General features: G+C 56.5%; 4 protein-coding genes across 4 annotated transcripts in view; all 4 read right to left on the bottom strand.

The window, feature by feature from the left end:
* LOC147416319 (uncharacterized) overlaps positions 1-5,026 on the bottom strand; it is a 6,944-nt gene extending 1,918 nt beyond the window's left edge. Inside the window, exons 1-4 of the mRNA XM_086461432.1 lie at positions 4,993-5,026; positions 3,761-3,976; positions 3,260-3,354; positions 2,243-2,686 (exon numbers count right to left, since the gene is read on the bottom strand). Of these exons, the coding sequence (XP_086317558.1) occupies positions 2,243-2,686; positions 3,260-3,354; positions 3,761-3,976; positions 4,993-5,026 (789 nt within the window). The remainder of the gene's footprint in view (positions 1-2,242; positions 2,687-3,259; positions 3,355-3,760; positions 3,977-4,992) is intronic.
* On the bottom strand, positions 5,026-10,411 carry LOC147416318 (uncharacterized). The gene is made up of 6 exons (XM_086461416.1): positions 10,378-10,411; positions 9,146-9,361; positions 8,645-8,739; positions 7,628-8,071; positions 5,644-5,782; positions 5,026-5,147 (listed from the first exon to the last, which is right to left on the bottom strand). Exons 1-6 carry the CDS (start codon positions 10,409-10,411, stop codon positions 5,026-5,028), a joined length of 1,050 nt encoding a protein of 349 aa, XP_086317542.1.
* LOC147416317 (uncharacterized) lies at positions 10,411-15,796 on the bottom strand. The gene is made up of 6 exons (XM_086461401.1): positions 15,763-15,796; positions 14,531-14,746; positions 14,030-14,124; positions 13,013-13,456; positions 11,029-11,167; positions 10,411-10,532 (listed from the first exon to the last, which is right to left on the bottom strand). Exons 1-6 carry the CDS (start codon positions 15,794-15,796, stop codon positions 10,411-10,413), a joined length of 1,050 nt encoding a protein of 349 aa, XP_086317527.1.
* Positions 15,796-16,207, bottom strand: part of LOC147416316 (uncharacterized) — a 5,386-nt gene continuing 4,974 nt past the window's right edge. The window contains exon 6 of the mRNA XM_086461394.1: positions 15,796-15,917. Within this exon, the coding sequence (XP_086317520.1) occupies positions 15,796-15,917 (122 nt within the window). The remainder of the gene's footprint in view (positions 15,918-16,207) is intronic.

Here is a 16,207-nt window from a genome sequence, read left to right as displayed (position 1 = left end):
TTCTAACAGCGTCGGCTGTTTCCCTGCATCCGCTTTCTGCCTGCTGTAGGTGCTCAGCCACCGTTTTAGGGTGCGTGTTGGCCATGTGCTTGTGGCAGCTCTCGAACGACAGCGGGACGGGACTGAACCAGAAGGGCATGTTTCTCCTCCTAAAATCAGAAGGATGGCTCAACAGTGTCAGGCTTACCCACAGGGCGGCACTGCCTTGCAGGTGGATGGGGGTCGTATGCGGAGGAGACTTCGGCTTCCCTGCCTCCTACCTGGGATGAGAGCCTGCAGCCGCTGCCTGCTGCTGGGAGGAGTGGAAACACCCTCTCCCCAAGGGCTGATGCCCGCCGCATTCACTGTGGAGCAGGCGGCGGGAAGCAGGAAGGACGTGATGCCAGGCTGAGGCAGAGCCTACAAAACGCCAGCTTTCCATTTTATCAGGGGCCTTTTATCGTGGTGGCGTTATGCAGGTGGGGAAACCTTCCTCGGCCTCTGATGCCCTCTTCTGATACACCCCTGAGCAGCCAGTTCAGTTTGTATCTCATTTTGGAAGGGAAAGATGCCGCTTTCCCTTTCTTTTTCTTACGAATACCCAGTCGGGAGAAATGTCATACTTGCTCCTAGCGGCACGCTGGGGATCAATGTGACCAAAACGGCGCAAGGCCACTGCCGAGCTAGCATTCGCATGTGCAGTTTTTCAGCATTTTATTTCTGTAACCTGTACCTTTCTAGGACATCACCGAGCCCTCAGCATCTTAAAATGCCTCTGTGCAAATACCAGTGCACAAATGTAGCGCTAAAGCTAAATGAGTGACCTGATTTTCTATCCCACAAACCCCACTCCCGCGCAGCGTACTTCTGCTCTGAACAGAGACCCCTGAGAAGTGGGATTGCATGTTGGCTGACTAAATCATCTCGGTGTTCATGCCTAAACAGGTGTGCGTGGCTTGTTTTTTCTGCTCGCTGCCAGCCCTGTCAGCTCCATCTGGAACGAGTCAGCCAAATGGCCGTTTTTCTGGAGCACAGGACAGGCAATTCTGCCTTTGGACTGCTCCTGTGCATAAGGTGCGAGCAGACCCAAACCTCTGCTCTCGCCCAGACCTGTGCGTGCCTGGCTGAGCCACTGAGAGCAACCGAGCAAAATACTCCCTCGGTAAAGGCAGTAAACAGGACGCCAGCCAGACACAGAAAGCAGCCCAGTTGCCTTCAGCCTTGGGCAAGATTACGCTTCCCAGGACCAATGGAGGACCTGTAATTTGGAGATCTTCTTCTTCAAATGGGCTTCTCAATGGAGTCCTTCTTCTAAGGACTTCCTTCAGCGGATAGAGACAGAGCCTATACTTCACTCAGCTGCGTTTGTGTCACTTAGGCAGCGTAAAGGGAAGAGACATCCCGCCCCTCCCCATGAGTGCTTGGTGTGGTGCATCCTTGAGGAGAGCTGCCTTCAGCCCCTTTCTCCTCATGGCCCTCGGTGGACTAGATGACAAGGCGGCCTGCGGGAGGAAAGGTGACTAGGGGATTGTCACTTTAAGGGTGGTGGTCTCTTGAACGCCGAAACCAACCACAGGAGTTTAGAGTAGGTTTGAGGTAGCTCTAAACTCGTTCTGAGTGGAGATTCAGAAAACCAGAGTTGGTTCCCAAAGAGTTCCCGCTCTGCTCTGAGCAGGAAGTGCTGGCTCCAGATGGCTTCAGCCAGTGTTCCCGTAAATCAGACTCTGGTTTTCCGAGGGAGACAAGAGGAGGTTCTCAACAGGAATATTTATCCTGAGTGTTTCATAGCGTCACTTCAGAAGTAGATGACACCCACGTGTAAACACCAATACAGGCAGAACGCTAGATCAGCAGTTCCCTCGCAGGGTGAGGTCTTCTGGCATTGAGAGCGCACCCCTTGCCTATATATGTATGTATATTCGCACACACACTTCCAAAGAAGAGTCTTGCCTTAATGGTTCTGAGCAGAAGCACCTATATTTATAAGAAGAAAGGACAGCATTCTCCCAAGACGTTCATGGGATGAGACAAGAAACCCCGTCTCTCTGCCCAGGACAGAGAGGTAGTCGTGGTGGCCCAGCCCCGAGCAGGAAACAGCAGTTCTTTTTCCATCCTGCATTGTTCAAGAAGAGCCGTCTCCCAGATGAAACGACACCGGGTGAACAGTTTCTGTGGGAGAGGACAGTAGCCCTTCAGTACCCGTGTCTCAGTTCTCTCTTCTGGGCCCTGTATCATTGCCAGTTGTTGGCTAAGAGGCACTTGCGCTGTTCAGGGCCACCAGCACCTTCTGGACGGCAGCACGCAGTTCTTCCTCCCCCACCGCCTTCCCCGTGGTCAACAACCGCTGAAGTGCCTTCAGTAAACTCTGCACGTGGGTATCTTGCAGCCTTAGGAGGAGATCCTGGATGTCAGCGGTGGGCAACTGTCCTTGCTGCTGGCCACTGTCTGCCACCTGTGTGGCATGTGGGTCAGAAGGATTCAGTTGCCCGCTCCTCAACTGTGGCGTGCCCTCAGCTGAGGAGGTGGGGATCCCAGCTCCTTCTGTGTCAGGGCCGGGGCGGCCTGGCTGGGCAGTTGTGGGAGATGAGGGGAAAAGGCTCTGGGGTCTGAAGATGCCAGACAGCAGGGCATCGCTGCTCATGGCCGTGGCGTTGAAGGGTCGTGTGCTGCTGAGCTTGGCTGGGGTCTGTCCTGGGCATGCAGTCCTCTGTGGAGGAGAAAACACACATCTGTAGAGGCGGTGGGCTTCAGGAGCAGGCCCCTGGCCCCTCCCCTGTTCTGTGGGCTTAGCGCTCCCGGCACAATCCCGGCTTTCCCACTCCCTACAAACATGAGCCCAAGAAAGGAAAGAAACCTTCTTCTCCTCTCCCTGTCAAGTCTGCCCGTAAGTCTCTTCTTGTGACTCCCAGTCATCTTTCTCTTTACATTCCTTCTCCTCTCACCTGCGTGGATCACCCTTTCTCCTGCAGTAACCTAGATTGTCTCAGTTGGCAGTGAGAGCTGGAGATAAGGGCTGAGGTGGTCCTCAAAGGTTTGTTGTCTTGAAGAATACCTTCCGCAAGGTCCTGCACCTGGCAGGGAGGTGGCTGCGGGCGCCACCTGTGTAAGTTACTCACCTTGCTGTGAGTGCCCCTGGAAGGGGGGCTGCCCGCGGCTCTCCTCTATCTTCCCTGTCTTTCAGCCTCCTGTTTTCCCACTTCCCCATTTTCAGGGCTCTCCCTTTTGCCTGTTACTTGGCCAGAGCACACCACGGTCTTCAGGAAACAGCTAAACAACTCACCTTAACGTAATACCTTCTCCGAGTACAGCGATAAAAAGCAAAGGTGCAGAAGTCGGGGAAGAAAGAATTTCCTCGCTGTTCGGAGCATACGGGCCCTAGAAAGAGGCAAGCAAAGACACAGACTCAGTGATAAACTCCAGTGCTGGGGTCCCACCAGCCCTCAGCAATAAGCACGCTGTCGAATGACGTCCCTCCACAAAAACCCCCAGGCCATTTGGGTGCCTCCCTGAACCTCCATGAGAAACTCCAGCGCTTCTTGGTCATCTGCATGACCCAAGGTGCGAGAGGAGGCTCATCCCAGGGACACATTTGGATGCAATCAAGGCGGGGGAGAGGATACTCCGGAGCAGATGTCTTCTCCTCACTGCAGGATCGCTACCCACGCCTCTCCCCTGGCAGCTCCTGAGTCTCTGTCCCCTCCCAGCGATCAGGTCCGGGGCTAGCTGTGCAGGACCCCCCATCCATCTGCCTGCCCGGGGGAGTCACGGTCATCAGCTTTACCCTCAGGGATGACTCCGTGGTTTTCGTACTCGTCCAGTCTCCGGACCAGGGGATTCTGGCAGCCGTACAGCTCACGGAGGAGGCAGGCAGCGCTGGCGCGGCGGGCAGTCCGGAGGGACCTGAAGAACTGGCGGTACTCCTCCTTGGAGAGTGGCGTTCCTGGCTGCTGCGCCTTCTCGCCCAAAGGGCGGGCTGTGCAGCCCCAAGCCAAGAGCACTGGTGAAAGAGAGAACGCAGGGGGTCAGAAGGAGAAGGAAAAGTGCTAAGCGTGGCACCCTCCGAGGAGCTGGAGGGCTGGACGCAGATCTCTGTGGCCTTCTCTGGGTGCAGGATCCAGCACGTGGGAAATGCAGGAACAGGCTCCAGATGGGAGGTGTAGATATGGGGAAAACGTGCTCTGCCCATGTTGAAAGGGGTTGTAGTATTTTGGGGACAGTACATGGCTGAAACTGAGAAACTTCCTCATGGCCTATATCTCACTAACACCCGTGCCATGTTGTTGGCACCTGTGTGTCCGTAGATGCAGCAGGACCAAACAAAAACTGGGAACGTTCTCCCCGAGAGGACAGTGGGGGTTATCAAGCACTCGGTGAGGCAGTAGGAGAGGAGAGCACAGCACTTGGCCAGGTGACTGTGTGGGGGTTTGCAGAAAGCAGGGGAACAAGGAGAGTGGAGGGGGGGGTTACAGGACGCCTCCCCGTTCTCCTGCTGGGATGTGACCAGAGCAGCCTGGCCTCTCTATCCATTCCTTCCTGCTCTATCCCTTTCTGCTTGTCTTTAAGCAAGGTCCCCTCTCAGCCCTCTTTCTCCTGCCTCCCCTGTCACGTCAGCTGGCCAGCTCTTCCCTTCTGGCCTTGCAGGTCAAGTCCAGGTCTCTGCCTGCGTGCTCGTGTCTGCTTTACGTGCCCAGCTGTCCCTATCCTCGCCTTTCCAGTCTCCCCCTCTGCTCCAGCCTCTGCCCGCTGCATCCAGCTCCGAGTCCTCCTCCCTGGCTCCTAGGCCTCTTCTCTCTGTCCCTTCTTGACGAATAAAACATCAGCTCCAATGGGTGAAGACGGGCAACATTTGAAGCAGCCGAGATCTTGGCACCCGAGGCATTCGAGGGCGCTCCCCTCTCTGCCTCTCGCCTCCAAATTGCCAAAGCCGAGGGGCTAATGGGGAGGGGTAAAAAGCAGCCGGGTCAGCTGCCCTTTCTCACAACCTGGCTTGAAGGAGAGATGTTTCCTACTCACCACACAAAACCAGACAAGCCCACATGGCCGACATCACGCCGTGAGTGGTGCCTGTAAGAGCCTGGGCCCGCTGTGCTGCCGGAGGTCTCCCCTCGGCTGCTTTGCCCAGCTGCCCGCGTCCTCCTCCTGCCCCGACGCCGGCTGGCCCCGCAGTGCTGGGGGCGGAGGCATGGCTTATGGCGTCATAGAGGCCCCCGTTGCGCTGTTCCTCCCTCCGCTGCCCCCCCTTCCTCCCACTCACGCCTCCCGCCGCCTCCCCTCCTGCCCCGCCGCTGGGCCTGCGTGCTGCCCGGCGCCGGGTTTCTGGCATTTCAGGTTTCCCATCTTATTTAGGGACGCATCTTCACCAGGCAATCAGGCAGATTGCTTTTCTGCCCTCCGGCAGCAATATTCTAACAGCGTCGGCTGTTTCCCTGCATCCGCTTTCTGCCTGCTGTAGGTGCTCAGCCACCGTTTTAGGGTGCGTGTTGGCCATGTGCTTGTGGCAGCTCTCGAACGACAGCGGGACGGGACTGAACCAGAAGGGCATGTTTCTCCTCCTAAAATCAGAAGGATGGCTCAACAGTGTCAGGCTTACCCACAGGGCGGCACTGCCTTGCAGGTGGATGGGGGTCGTATGCGGAGGGAGACTTCGGCTTCCCTGCCTCCTACCTGGGATGAGAGCCTGCAGCCGCTGCCTGCTGCTGGGAGGAGTGGAAACACCCTCTCCCCAAGGGCTGATGCCCGCCGCATTCACTGTGGAGCAGGCGGCGGGAAGCAGGAAGGACGTGATGCCAGGCTGAGGCAGAGCCTACAAAACGCCAGCTTTCCATTTTATCAGGGGCCTTTTATCGTGGTGGCGTTATGCAGGTGGGGAAACCTTCCCTCGGCCTCTGATGCCCTCTTCTGATACACCCCTGAGCAGCCAGTTCAGTTTGTATCTCATTTTGGAAGGGAAAGATGCCGCTTTCCCTTTCTTTTTCTTACGAATACCCAGTCGGGAGAAATGTCATACTTGCTCCTAGCGGCACGCTGGGGATCAATGTGACCAAAACGGCGCAAGGCCACTGCCGAGCTAGCATTCGCATGTGCAGTTTTTCAGCATTTTATTTCTGTAACCTGTACCTTTCTAGGACATCACCGAGCCCTCAGCATCTTAAAATGCCTCTGTGCAAATACCAGTGCACAAATGTAGCGCTAAAGCTAAATGAGTGACCTGATTTTCTATCCCACAAACCCCACTCCCGCGCAGCGTACTTCTGCTCTGAACAGAGACCCCTGAGAAGTGGGATTGCATGTTGGCTGACTAAATCATCTCGGTGTTCATGCCTAAACAGGTGTGCGTGGCTTGTTTTTTCTGCTCGCTGCCAGCCCTGTCAGCTCCATCTGGAACGAGTCAGCCAAATGGCCGTTTTTCTGGAGCACAGGACAGGCAATTCTGCCTTTGGACTGCTCCTGTGCATAAGGTGCGAGCAGACCCAAACCTCTGCTCTCGCCCAGACCTGTGCGTGCCTGGCTGAGCCACTGAGAGCAACCGAGCAAAATACTCCCTCGGTAAAGGCAGTAAACAGGACGCCAGCCAGACACAGAAAGCAGCCCAGTTGCCTTCAGCCTTGGGCAAGATTACGCTTCCCAGGACCAATGGAGGACCTGTAATTTGGAGATCTTCTTCTTCAAATGGGCTTCTCAATGGAGTCCTTCTTCTAAGGACTTCCTTCAGCGGATAGAGACAGAGCCTATACTTCACTCAGCTGCGTTTGTGTCACTTAGGCAGCGTAAAGGGAAGAGACATCCCCGCCCCTCCCCATGAGTGCTTGGTGTGGTGCATCCTTGAGGAGAGCTGCCTTCAGCCCCTTTCTCCTCATGGCCCTCGGTGGACTAGATGACAAGGCGGCCTGCGGGAGGAAAGGTGACTAGGGGATTGTCACTTTAAGGGTGGTGGTCTCTTGAACGCCGAAACCAACCACAGGAGTTTAGAGTAGGTTTGAGGTAGCTCTAAACTCGTTCTGAGTGGAGATTCAGAAAACCAGAGTTGGTTCCCAAAGAGTTCCCGCTCTGCTCTGAGCAGGAAGTGCTGGCTCCAGATGGCTTCAGCCAGTGTTCCCGTAAATCAGACTCTGGTTTTCCGAGGGAGACAAGAGGAGGTTCTCAACAGGAATATTTATCCTGAGTGTTTCATAGCGTCACTTCAGAAGTAGATGACACCCACGTGTAAACACCAATACAGGCAGAACGCTAGATCAGCAGTTCCCTCGCAGGGTGAGGTCTTCTGGCATTGAGAGCGCACCCCTTGCCTATATATGTATGTATATTCGCACACACACTTCCAAAGAAGAGTCTTGCCTTAATGGTTCTGAGCAGAAGCACCTATATTTATAAGAAGAAAGGACAGCATTCTCCCAAGACGTTCATGGGATGAGACAAGAAACCCCGTCTCTCTGCCCAGGACAGAGAGGTAGTCGTGGTGGCCCAGCCCCGAGCAGGAAACAGCAGTTCTTTTTCCATCCTGCATTGTTCAAGAAGAGCCGTCTCCCAGATGAAACGACACCGGGTGAACAGTTTCTGTGGGAGAGGACAGTAGCCCTTCAGTACCCGTGTCTCAGTTCTCTCTTCTGGGCCCTGTATCATTGCCAGTTGTTGGCTAAGAGGCACTTGCGCTGTTCAGGGCCACCAGCACCTTCTGGACGGCAGCACGCAGTTCTTCCTCCCCCACCGCCTTCCCCGTGGTCAACAACCGCTGAAGTGCCTTCAGTAAACTCTGCACGTGGGTATCTTGCAGCCTTAGGAGGAGATCCTGGATGTCAGCGGTGGGCAACTGTCCTTGCTGCTGGCCACTGTCTGCCACCTGTGTGGCATGTGGGTCAGAAGGATTCAGTTGCCCGCTCCTCAACTGTGGCGTGCCCTCAGCTGAGGAGGTGGGGATCCCAGCTCCTTCTGTGTCAGGGCCGGGGCGGCCTGGCTGGGCAGTTGTGGGAGATGAGGGGAAAAGGCTCTGGGGTCTGAAGATGCCAGACAGCAGGGCATCGCTGCTCATGGCCGTGGCGTTGAAGGGTCGTGTGCTGCTGAGCTTGGCTGGGGTCTGTCCTGGGCATGCAGTCCTCTGTGGAGGAGAAAACACACATCTGTAGAGGCGGTGGGCTTCAGGAGCAGGCCCCTGGCCCCTCCCCTGTTCTGTGGGCTTAGCGCTCCCGGCACAATCCCGGCTTTCCCACTCCCTACAAACATGAGCCCAAGAAAGGAAAGAAACCTTCTTCTCCTCTCCTTGTCAAGTCTGCCCGTAAGTCTCTTCTTGTGACTCCCAGTCATCTTTCTCTTTACATTCCTTCTCCTCTCACCTGCGTGGATCACCCTTTCTCCTGCAGTAACCTAGATTGTCTCAGTTGGCAGTGAGAGCTGGAGATAAGGGCTGAGGTGGTCCTCAAAGGTTTGTTGTCTTGAAGAATACCTTCCGCAAGGTCCTGCACCTGGCAGGGAGGTGGCTGCGGGCGCCACCTGTGTAAGTTACTCACCTTGCTGTGAGTGCCCCTGGAAGGGGGGCTGCCCGCGGCTCTCCTCTATCTTCCCTGTCTTTCAGCCTCCTGTTTTCCCACTTCCCCATTTTCAGGGCTCTCCCTTTTGCCTGTTACTTGGCCAGAGCACACCACGGTCTTCAGGAAACAGCTAAACAACTCACCTTAACGTAATACCTTCTCCGAGTACAGCGATAAAAAGCAAAGGTGCAGAAGTCGGGGAAGAAAGAATTTCCTCGCTGTTCGGAGCATACGGGCCCTAGAAAGAGGCAAGCAAAGACACAGACTCAGTGATAAACTCCAGTGCTGGGGTCCCACCAGCCCTCAGCAATAAGCACGCTGTCGAATGACGTCCCTCCACAAAAACCCCCAGGCCATTTGGGTGCCTCCCTGAACCTCCATGAGAAACTCCAGCGCTTCTTGGTCATCTGCATGACCCAAGGTGCGAGAGGAGGCTCATCCCAGGGACACATTTGGATGCAATCAAGGCGGGGGAGAGGATACTCCGGAGCAGATGTCTTCTCCTCACTGCAGGATCGCTACCCACGCCTCTCCCCTGGCAGCTCCTGAGTCTCTGTCCCCTCCCAGCGATCAGGTCCGGGGCTAGCTGTGCAGGACCCCCCATCCATCTGCCTGCCCGGGGGAGTCACGGTCATCAGCTTTACCCTCAGGGATGACTCCGTGGTTTTCGTACTCGTCCAGTCTCCGGACCAGGGGATTCTGGCAGCCGTACAGCTCACGGAGGAGGCAGGCAGCGCTGGCGCGGCGGGCAGTCCGGAGGGACCTGAAGAACTGGCGGTACTCCTCCTTGGAGAGTGGCGTTCCTGGCTGCTGCGCCTTCTCGCCCAAAGGGCGGGCTGTGCAGCCCCAAGCCAAGAGCACTGGTGAAAGAGAGAACGCAGGGGGTCAGAAGGAGAAGGAAAAGTGCTAAGCGTGGCACCCTCCGAGGAGCTGGAGGGCTGGACGCAGATCTCTGTGGCCTTCTCTGGGTGCAGGATCCAGCACGTGGGAAATGCAGGAACAGGCTCCAGATGGGAGGTGTAGATATGGGGAAAACGTGCTCTGCCCATGTTGAAAGGGGTTGTAGTATTTTGGGGACAGTACATGGCTGAAACTGAGAAACTTCCTCATGGCCTATATCTCACTAACACCCGTGCCATGTTGTTGGCACCTGTGTGTCCGTAGATGCAGCAGGACCAAACAAAAACTGGGAACGTTCTCCCCGAGAGGACAGTGGGGGTTATCAAGCACTCGGTGAGGCAGTAGGAGAGGAGAGCACAGCACTTGGCCAGGTGACTGTGTGGGGGTTTGCAGAAAGCAGGGGAACAAGGAGAGTGGAGGGGGGGGTTACAGGACGCCTCCCCGTTCTCCTGCTGGGATGTGACCAGAGCAGCCTGGCCTCTCTATCCATTCCTTCCTGCTCTATCCCTTTCTGCTTGTCTTTAAGCAAGGTCCCCTCTCAGCCCTCTTTCTCCTGCCTCCCCTGTCACGTCAGCTGGCCAGCTCTTCCCTTCTGGCCTTGCAGGTCAAGTCCAGGTCTCTGCCTGCGTGCTCGTGTCTGCTTTACGTGCCCAGCTGTCCCTATCCTCGCCTTTCCAGTCTCCCCCTCTGCTCCAGCCTCTGCCCGCTGCATCCAGCTCCGAGTCCTCCTCCCTGGCTCCTAGGCCTCTTCTCTCTGTCCCTTCTTGACGAATAAAACATCAGCTCCAATGGGTGAAGACGGGCAACATTTGAAGCAGCCGAGATCTTGGCACCCGAGGCATTCGAGGGCGCTCCCCTCTCTGCCTCTCGCCTCCAAATTGCCAAAGCCGAGGGGCTAATGGGGAGGGGTAAAAAGCAGCCGGGTCAGCTGCCCTTTCTCACAACCTGGCTTGAAGGAGAGATGTTTCCTACTCACCACACAAAACCAGACAAGCCCACATGGCCGACATCACGCCGTGAGTGGTGCCTGTAAGAGCCTGGGCCCGCTGTGCTGCCGGAGGTCTCCCCTCGGCTGCTTTGCCCAGCTGCCCGCGTCCTCCTCCTGCCCCGACGCCGGCTGGCCCCGCAGTGCTGGGGGCGGAGGCATGGCTTATGGCGTCATAGAGGCCCCCGTTGCGCTGTTCCTCCCTCCGCTGCCCCCCCTTCCTCCCACTCACGCCTCCCGCCGCCTCCCCTCCTGCCCCGCCGCTGGGCCTGCGTGCTGCCCGGCGCCGGGTTTCTGGCATTTCAGGTTTCCCATCTTATTTAGGGACGCATCTTCACCAGGCAATCAGGCAGATTGCTTTTCTGCCCTCCGGCAGCAATATTCTAACAGCGTCGGCTGTTTCCCTGCATCCGCTTTCTGCCTGCTGTAGGTGCTCAGCCACCGTTTTAGGGTGCGTGTTGGCCATGTGCTTGTGGCAGCTCTCGAACGACAGCGGGACGGGACTGAACCAGAAGGGCATGTTTCTCCTCCTAAAATCAGAAGGATGGCTCAACAGTGTCAGGCTTACCCACAGGGCGGCACTGCCTTGCAGGTGGATGGGGGTCGTATGCGGAGGGAGACTTCGGCTTCCCTGCCTCCTACCTGGGATGAGAGCCTGCAGCCGCTGCCTGCTGCTGGGAGGAGTGGAAACACCCTCTCCCCAAGGGCTGATGCCCGCCGCATTCACTGTGGAGCAGGCGGCGGGAAGCAGGAAGGACGTGATGCCAGGCTGAGGCAGAGCCTACAAAACGCCAGCTTTCCATTTTATCAGGGGCCTTTTATCGTGGTGGCGTTATGCAGGTGGGGAAACCTTCCCTCGGCCTCTGATGCCCTCTTCTGATACACCCCTGAGCAGCCAGTTCAGTTTGTATCTCATTTTGGAAGGGAAAGATGCCGCTTTCCCTTTCTTTTTCTTACGAATACCCAGTCGGGAGAAATGTCATACTTGCTCCTAGCGGCACGCTGGGGATCAATGTGACCAAAACGGCGCAAGGCCACTGCCGAGCTAGCATTCGCATGTGCAGTTTTTCAGCATTTTATTTCTGTAACCTGTACCTTTCTAGGACATCACCGAGCCCTCAGCATCTTAAAATGCCTCTGTGCAAATACCAGTGCACAAATGTAGCGCTAAAGCTAAATGAGTGACCTGATTTTCTATCCCACAAACCCCACTCCCGCGCAGCGTACTTCTGCTCTGAACAGAGACCCCTGAGAAGTGGGATTGCATGTTGGCTGACTAAATCATCTCGGTGTTCATGCCTAAACAGGTGTGCGTGGCTTGTTTTTTCTGCTCGCTGCCAGCCCTGTCAGCTCCATCTGGAACGAGTCAGCCAAATGGCCGTTTTTCTGGAGCACAGGACAGGCAATTCTGCCTTTGGACTGCTCCTGTGCATAAGGTGCGAGCAGACCCAAACCTCTGCTCTCGCCCAGACCTGTGCGTGCCTGGCTGAGCCACTGAGAGCAACCGAGCAAAATACTCCCTCGGTAAAGGCAGTAAACAGGACGCCAGCCAGACACAGAAAGCAGCCCAGTTGCCTTCAGCCTTGGGCAAGATTACGCTTCCCAGGACCAATGGAGGACCTGTAATTTGGAGATCTTCTTCTTCAAATGGGCTTCTCAATGGAGTCCTTCTTCTAAGGACTTCCTTCAGCGGATAGAGACAGAGCCTATACTTCACTCAGCTGCGTTTGTGTCACTTAGGCAGCGTAAAGGGAAGAGACATCCCCGCCCCTCCCCATGAGTGCTTGGTGTGGTGCATCCTTGAGGAGAGCTGCCTTCAGCCCCTTTCTCCTCATGGCCCTCGGTGGACTAGATGACAAGGCGGCCTGCGGGAGGAAAGGTGACTAGGGGATTGTCACTTTAAGGGTGGTGGTCTCTTGAACGCCGAAACCAACCACAGGAGTTTAGAGTAGGTTTGAGGTAGCTCTAAACTCGTTCTGAGTGGAGATTCAGAAAACCAGAGTTGGTTCCCAAAGAGTTCCCGCTCTGCTCTGAGCAGGAAGTGCTGGCTCCAGATGGCTTCAGCCAGTGTTCCCGTAAATCAGACTCTGGTTTTCCGAGGGAGACAAGAGGAGGTTCTCAACAGGAATATTTATCCTGAGTGTTTCATAGCGTCACTTCAGAAGTAGATGACACCCACGTGTAAACACCAATACAGGCAGAACGCTAGATCAGCAGTTCCCTCGCAGGGTGAGGTCTTCTGGCATTGAGAGCGCACCCCTTGCCTATATATGTATGTATATTCGCACACACACTTCCAAAGAAGAGTCTTGCCTTAATGGTTCTGAGCAGAAGCACCTATATTTATAAGAAGAAAGGACAGCATTCTCCCAAGACGTTCATGGGATGAGACAAGAAACCCCGTCTCTCTGCCCAGGACAGAGAGGTAGTCGTGGTGGCCCAGCCCCGAGCAGGAAACAGCAGTTCTTTTTCCATCCTGCATTGTTCAAGAAGAGCCGTCTCCCAGATGAAACGACACCGGGTGAACAGTTTCTGTGGGAGAGGACAGTAGCCCTTCAGTACCCGTGTCTCAGTTCTCTCTTCTGGGCCCTGTATCATTGCCAGTTGTTGGCTAAGAGGCACTTGCGCTGTTCAGGGCCACCAGCACCTTCTGGACGGCAGCACGCAGTTCTTCCTCCCCCACCGCCTTCCCCGTGGTCAACAACCGCTGAAGTGCCTTCAGTAAACTCTGCACGTGGGTATCTTGCAGCCTTAGGAGGAGATCCTGGATGTCAGCGGTGGGCAACTGTCCTTGCTGCTGGCCACTGTCTGCCACCTGTGTGGCATGTGGGTCAGAAGGATTCAGTTGCCCGCTCCTCAACTGTGGCGTGCCCTCAGCTGAGGAGGTGGGGATCCCAGCTCCTTCTGTGTCAGGGCCGGGGCGGCCTGGCTGGGCAGTTGTGGGAGATGAGGGGAAAAGGCTCTGGGGTCTGAAGATGCCAGACAGCAGGGCATCGCTGCTCATGGCCGTGGCGTTGAAGGGTCGTGTGCTGCTGAGCTTGGCTGGGGTCTGTCCTGGGCATGCAGTCCTCTGTGGAGGAGAAAACACACATCTGTAGAGGCGGTGGGCTTCAGGAGCAGGCCCCTGGCCCCTCCCCTGTTCTGTGGGCTTAGCGCTCCCGGCACAATCCCGGCTTTCCCACTCCCTACAAACATGAGCCCAAGAAAGGAAAGAAACCTTCTTCTCCTCTCCTTGTCAAGTCTGCCCGTAAGTCTCTTCTTGTGACTCCCAGTCATCTTTCTCTTTACATTCCTTCTCCTCTCACCTGCGTGGATCACCCTTTCTCCTGCAGTAACCTAGATTGTCTCAGTTGGCAGTGAGAGCTGGAGATAAGGGCTGAGGTGGTCCTCAAAGGTTTGTTGTCTTGAAGAATACCTTCCGCAAGGTCCTGCACCTGGCAGGGAGGTGGCTGCGGGCGCCACCTGTGTAAGTTACTCACCTTGCTGTGAGTGCCCCTGGAAGGGGGGCTGCCCGCGGCTCTCCTCTATCTTCCCTGTCTTTCAGCCTCCTGTTTTCCCACTTCCCCATTTTCAGGGCTCTCCCTTTTGCCTGTTACTTGGCCAGAGCACACCACGGTCTTCAGGAAACAGCTAAACAACTCACCTTAACGTAATACCTTCTCCGAGTACAGCGATAAAAAGCAAAGGTGCAGAAGTCGGGGAAGAAAGAATTTCCTCGCTGTTCGGAGCATACGGGCCCTAGAAAGAGGCAAGCAAAGACACAGACTCAGTGATAAACTCCAGTGCTGGGGTCCCACCAGCCCTCAGCAATAAGCACGCTGTCGAATGACGTCCCTCCACAAAAACCCCCAGGCCATTTGGGTGCCTCCCTGAACCTCCATGAGAAACTCCAGCGCTTCTTGGTCATCTGCATGACCCAAGGTGCGAGAGGAGGCTCATCCCAGGGACACATTTGGATGCAATCAAGGCGGGGGAGAGGATACTCCGGAGCAGATGTCTTCTCCTCACTGCAGGATCGCTACCCACGCCTCTCCCCTGGCAGCTCCTGAGTCTCTGTCCCCTCCCAGCGATCAGGTCCGGGGCTAGCTGTGCAGGACCCCCCATCCATCTGCCTGCCCGGGGGAGTCACGGTCATCAGCTTTACCCTCAGGGATGACTCCGTGGTTTTCGTACTCGTCCAGTCTCCGGACCAGGGGATTCTGGCAGCCGTACAGCTCACGGAGGAGGCAGGCAGCGCTGGCGCGGCGGGCAGTCCGGAGGGACCTGAAGAACTGGCGGTACTCCTCCTTGGAGAGTGGCGTTCCTGGCTGCTGCGCCTTCTCGCCCAAAGGGCGGGCTGTGCAGCCCCAAGCCAAGAGCACTGGTGAAAGAGAGAACGCAGGGGGTCAGAAGGAGAAGGAAAAGTGCTAAGCGTGGCACCCTCCGAGGAGCTGGAGGGCTGGACGCAGATCTCTGTGGCCTTCTCTGGGTGCAGGATCCAGCACGTGGGAAATGCAGGAACAGGCTCCAGATGGGAGGTGTAGATATGGGGAAAACGTGCTCTGCCCATGTTGAAAGGGGTTGTAGTATTTTGGGGACAGTACATGGCTGAAACTGAGAAACTTCCTCATGGCCTATATCTCACTAACACCCGTGCCATGTTGTTGGCACCTGTGTGTCCGTAGATGCAGCAGGACCAAACAAAAACTGGGAACGTTCTCCCCGAGAGGACAGTGGGGGTTATCAAGCACTCGGTGAGGCAGTAGGAGAGGAGAGCACAGCACTTGGCCAGGTGACTGTGTGGGGGTTTGCAGAAAGCAGGGGAACAAGGAGAGTGGAGGGGGGGGTTACAGGACGCCTCCCCGTTCTCCTGCTGGGATGTGACCAGAGCAGCCTGGCCTCTCTATCCATTCCTTCCTGCTCTATCCCTTTCTGCTTGTCTTTAAGCAAGGTCCCCTCTCAGCCCTCTTTCTCCTGCCTCCCCTGTCACGTCAGCTGGCCAGCTCTTCCCTTCTGGCCTTGCAGGTCAAGTCCAGGTCTCTGCCTGCGTGCTCGTGTCTGCTTTACGTGCCCAGCTGTCCCTATCCTCGCCTTTCCAGTCTCCCCCTCTGCTCCAGCCTCTGCCCGCTGCATCCAGCTCCGAGTCCTCCTCCCTGGCTCCTAGGCCTCTTCTCTCTGTCCCTTCTTGACGAATAAAACATCAGCTCCAATGGGTGAAGACGGGCAACATTTGAAGCAGCCGAGATCTTGGCACCCGAGGCATTCGAGGGCGCTCCCCTCTCTGCCTCTCGCCTCCAAATTGCCAAAGCCGAGGGGCTAATGGGGAGGGGTAAAAAGCAGCCGGGTCAGCTGCCCTTTCTCACAACCTGGCTTGAAGGAGAGATGTTTCCTACTCACCACACAAAACCAGACAAGCCCACATGGCCGACATCACGCCGTGAGTGGTGCCTGTAAGAGCCTGGGCCCGCTGTGCTGCCGGAGGTCTCCCCTCGGCTGCTTTGCCCAGCTGCCCGCGTCCTCCTCCTGCCCCGACGCCGGCTGGCCCCGCAGTGCTGGGGGCGGAGGCATGGCTTATGGCGTCATAGAGGCCCCCGTTGCGCTGTTCCTCCCTCCGCTGCCCCCCCTTCCTCCCACTCACGCCTCCCGCCGCCTCCCCTCCTGCCCCGCCGCTGGGCCTGCGTGCTGCCCGGCGCCGGGTTTCTGGCATTTCAGGTTTCCCATCTTATTTAGGGACGCATCTTCACCAGGCAATCAGGCAGATTGCTTTTCTGCCCTCCGGCAGCAATATTCTAACAGCGTCGGCTGTTTCCCTGCATCCGCTTTCTGCCTGCTGTAGGTGCTC

Source organism: Leptosomus discolor, chromosome 1 (genome assembly GCF_034619465.1).
Source record: "Leptosomus discolor isolate bLepDis1 chromosome 1, bLepDis1.hap2, whole genome shotgun sequence".
Lineage (NCBI taxonomy): Eukaryota > Metazoa > Chordata > Aves > Leptosomiformes > Leptosomidae > Leptosomus > Leptosomus discolor.
This window is presented reverse-complemented; position numbering and strand designations above follow the sequence as displayed.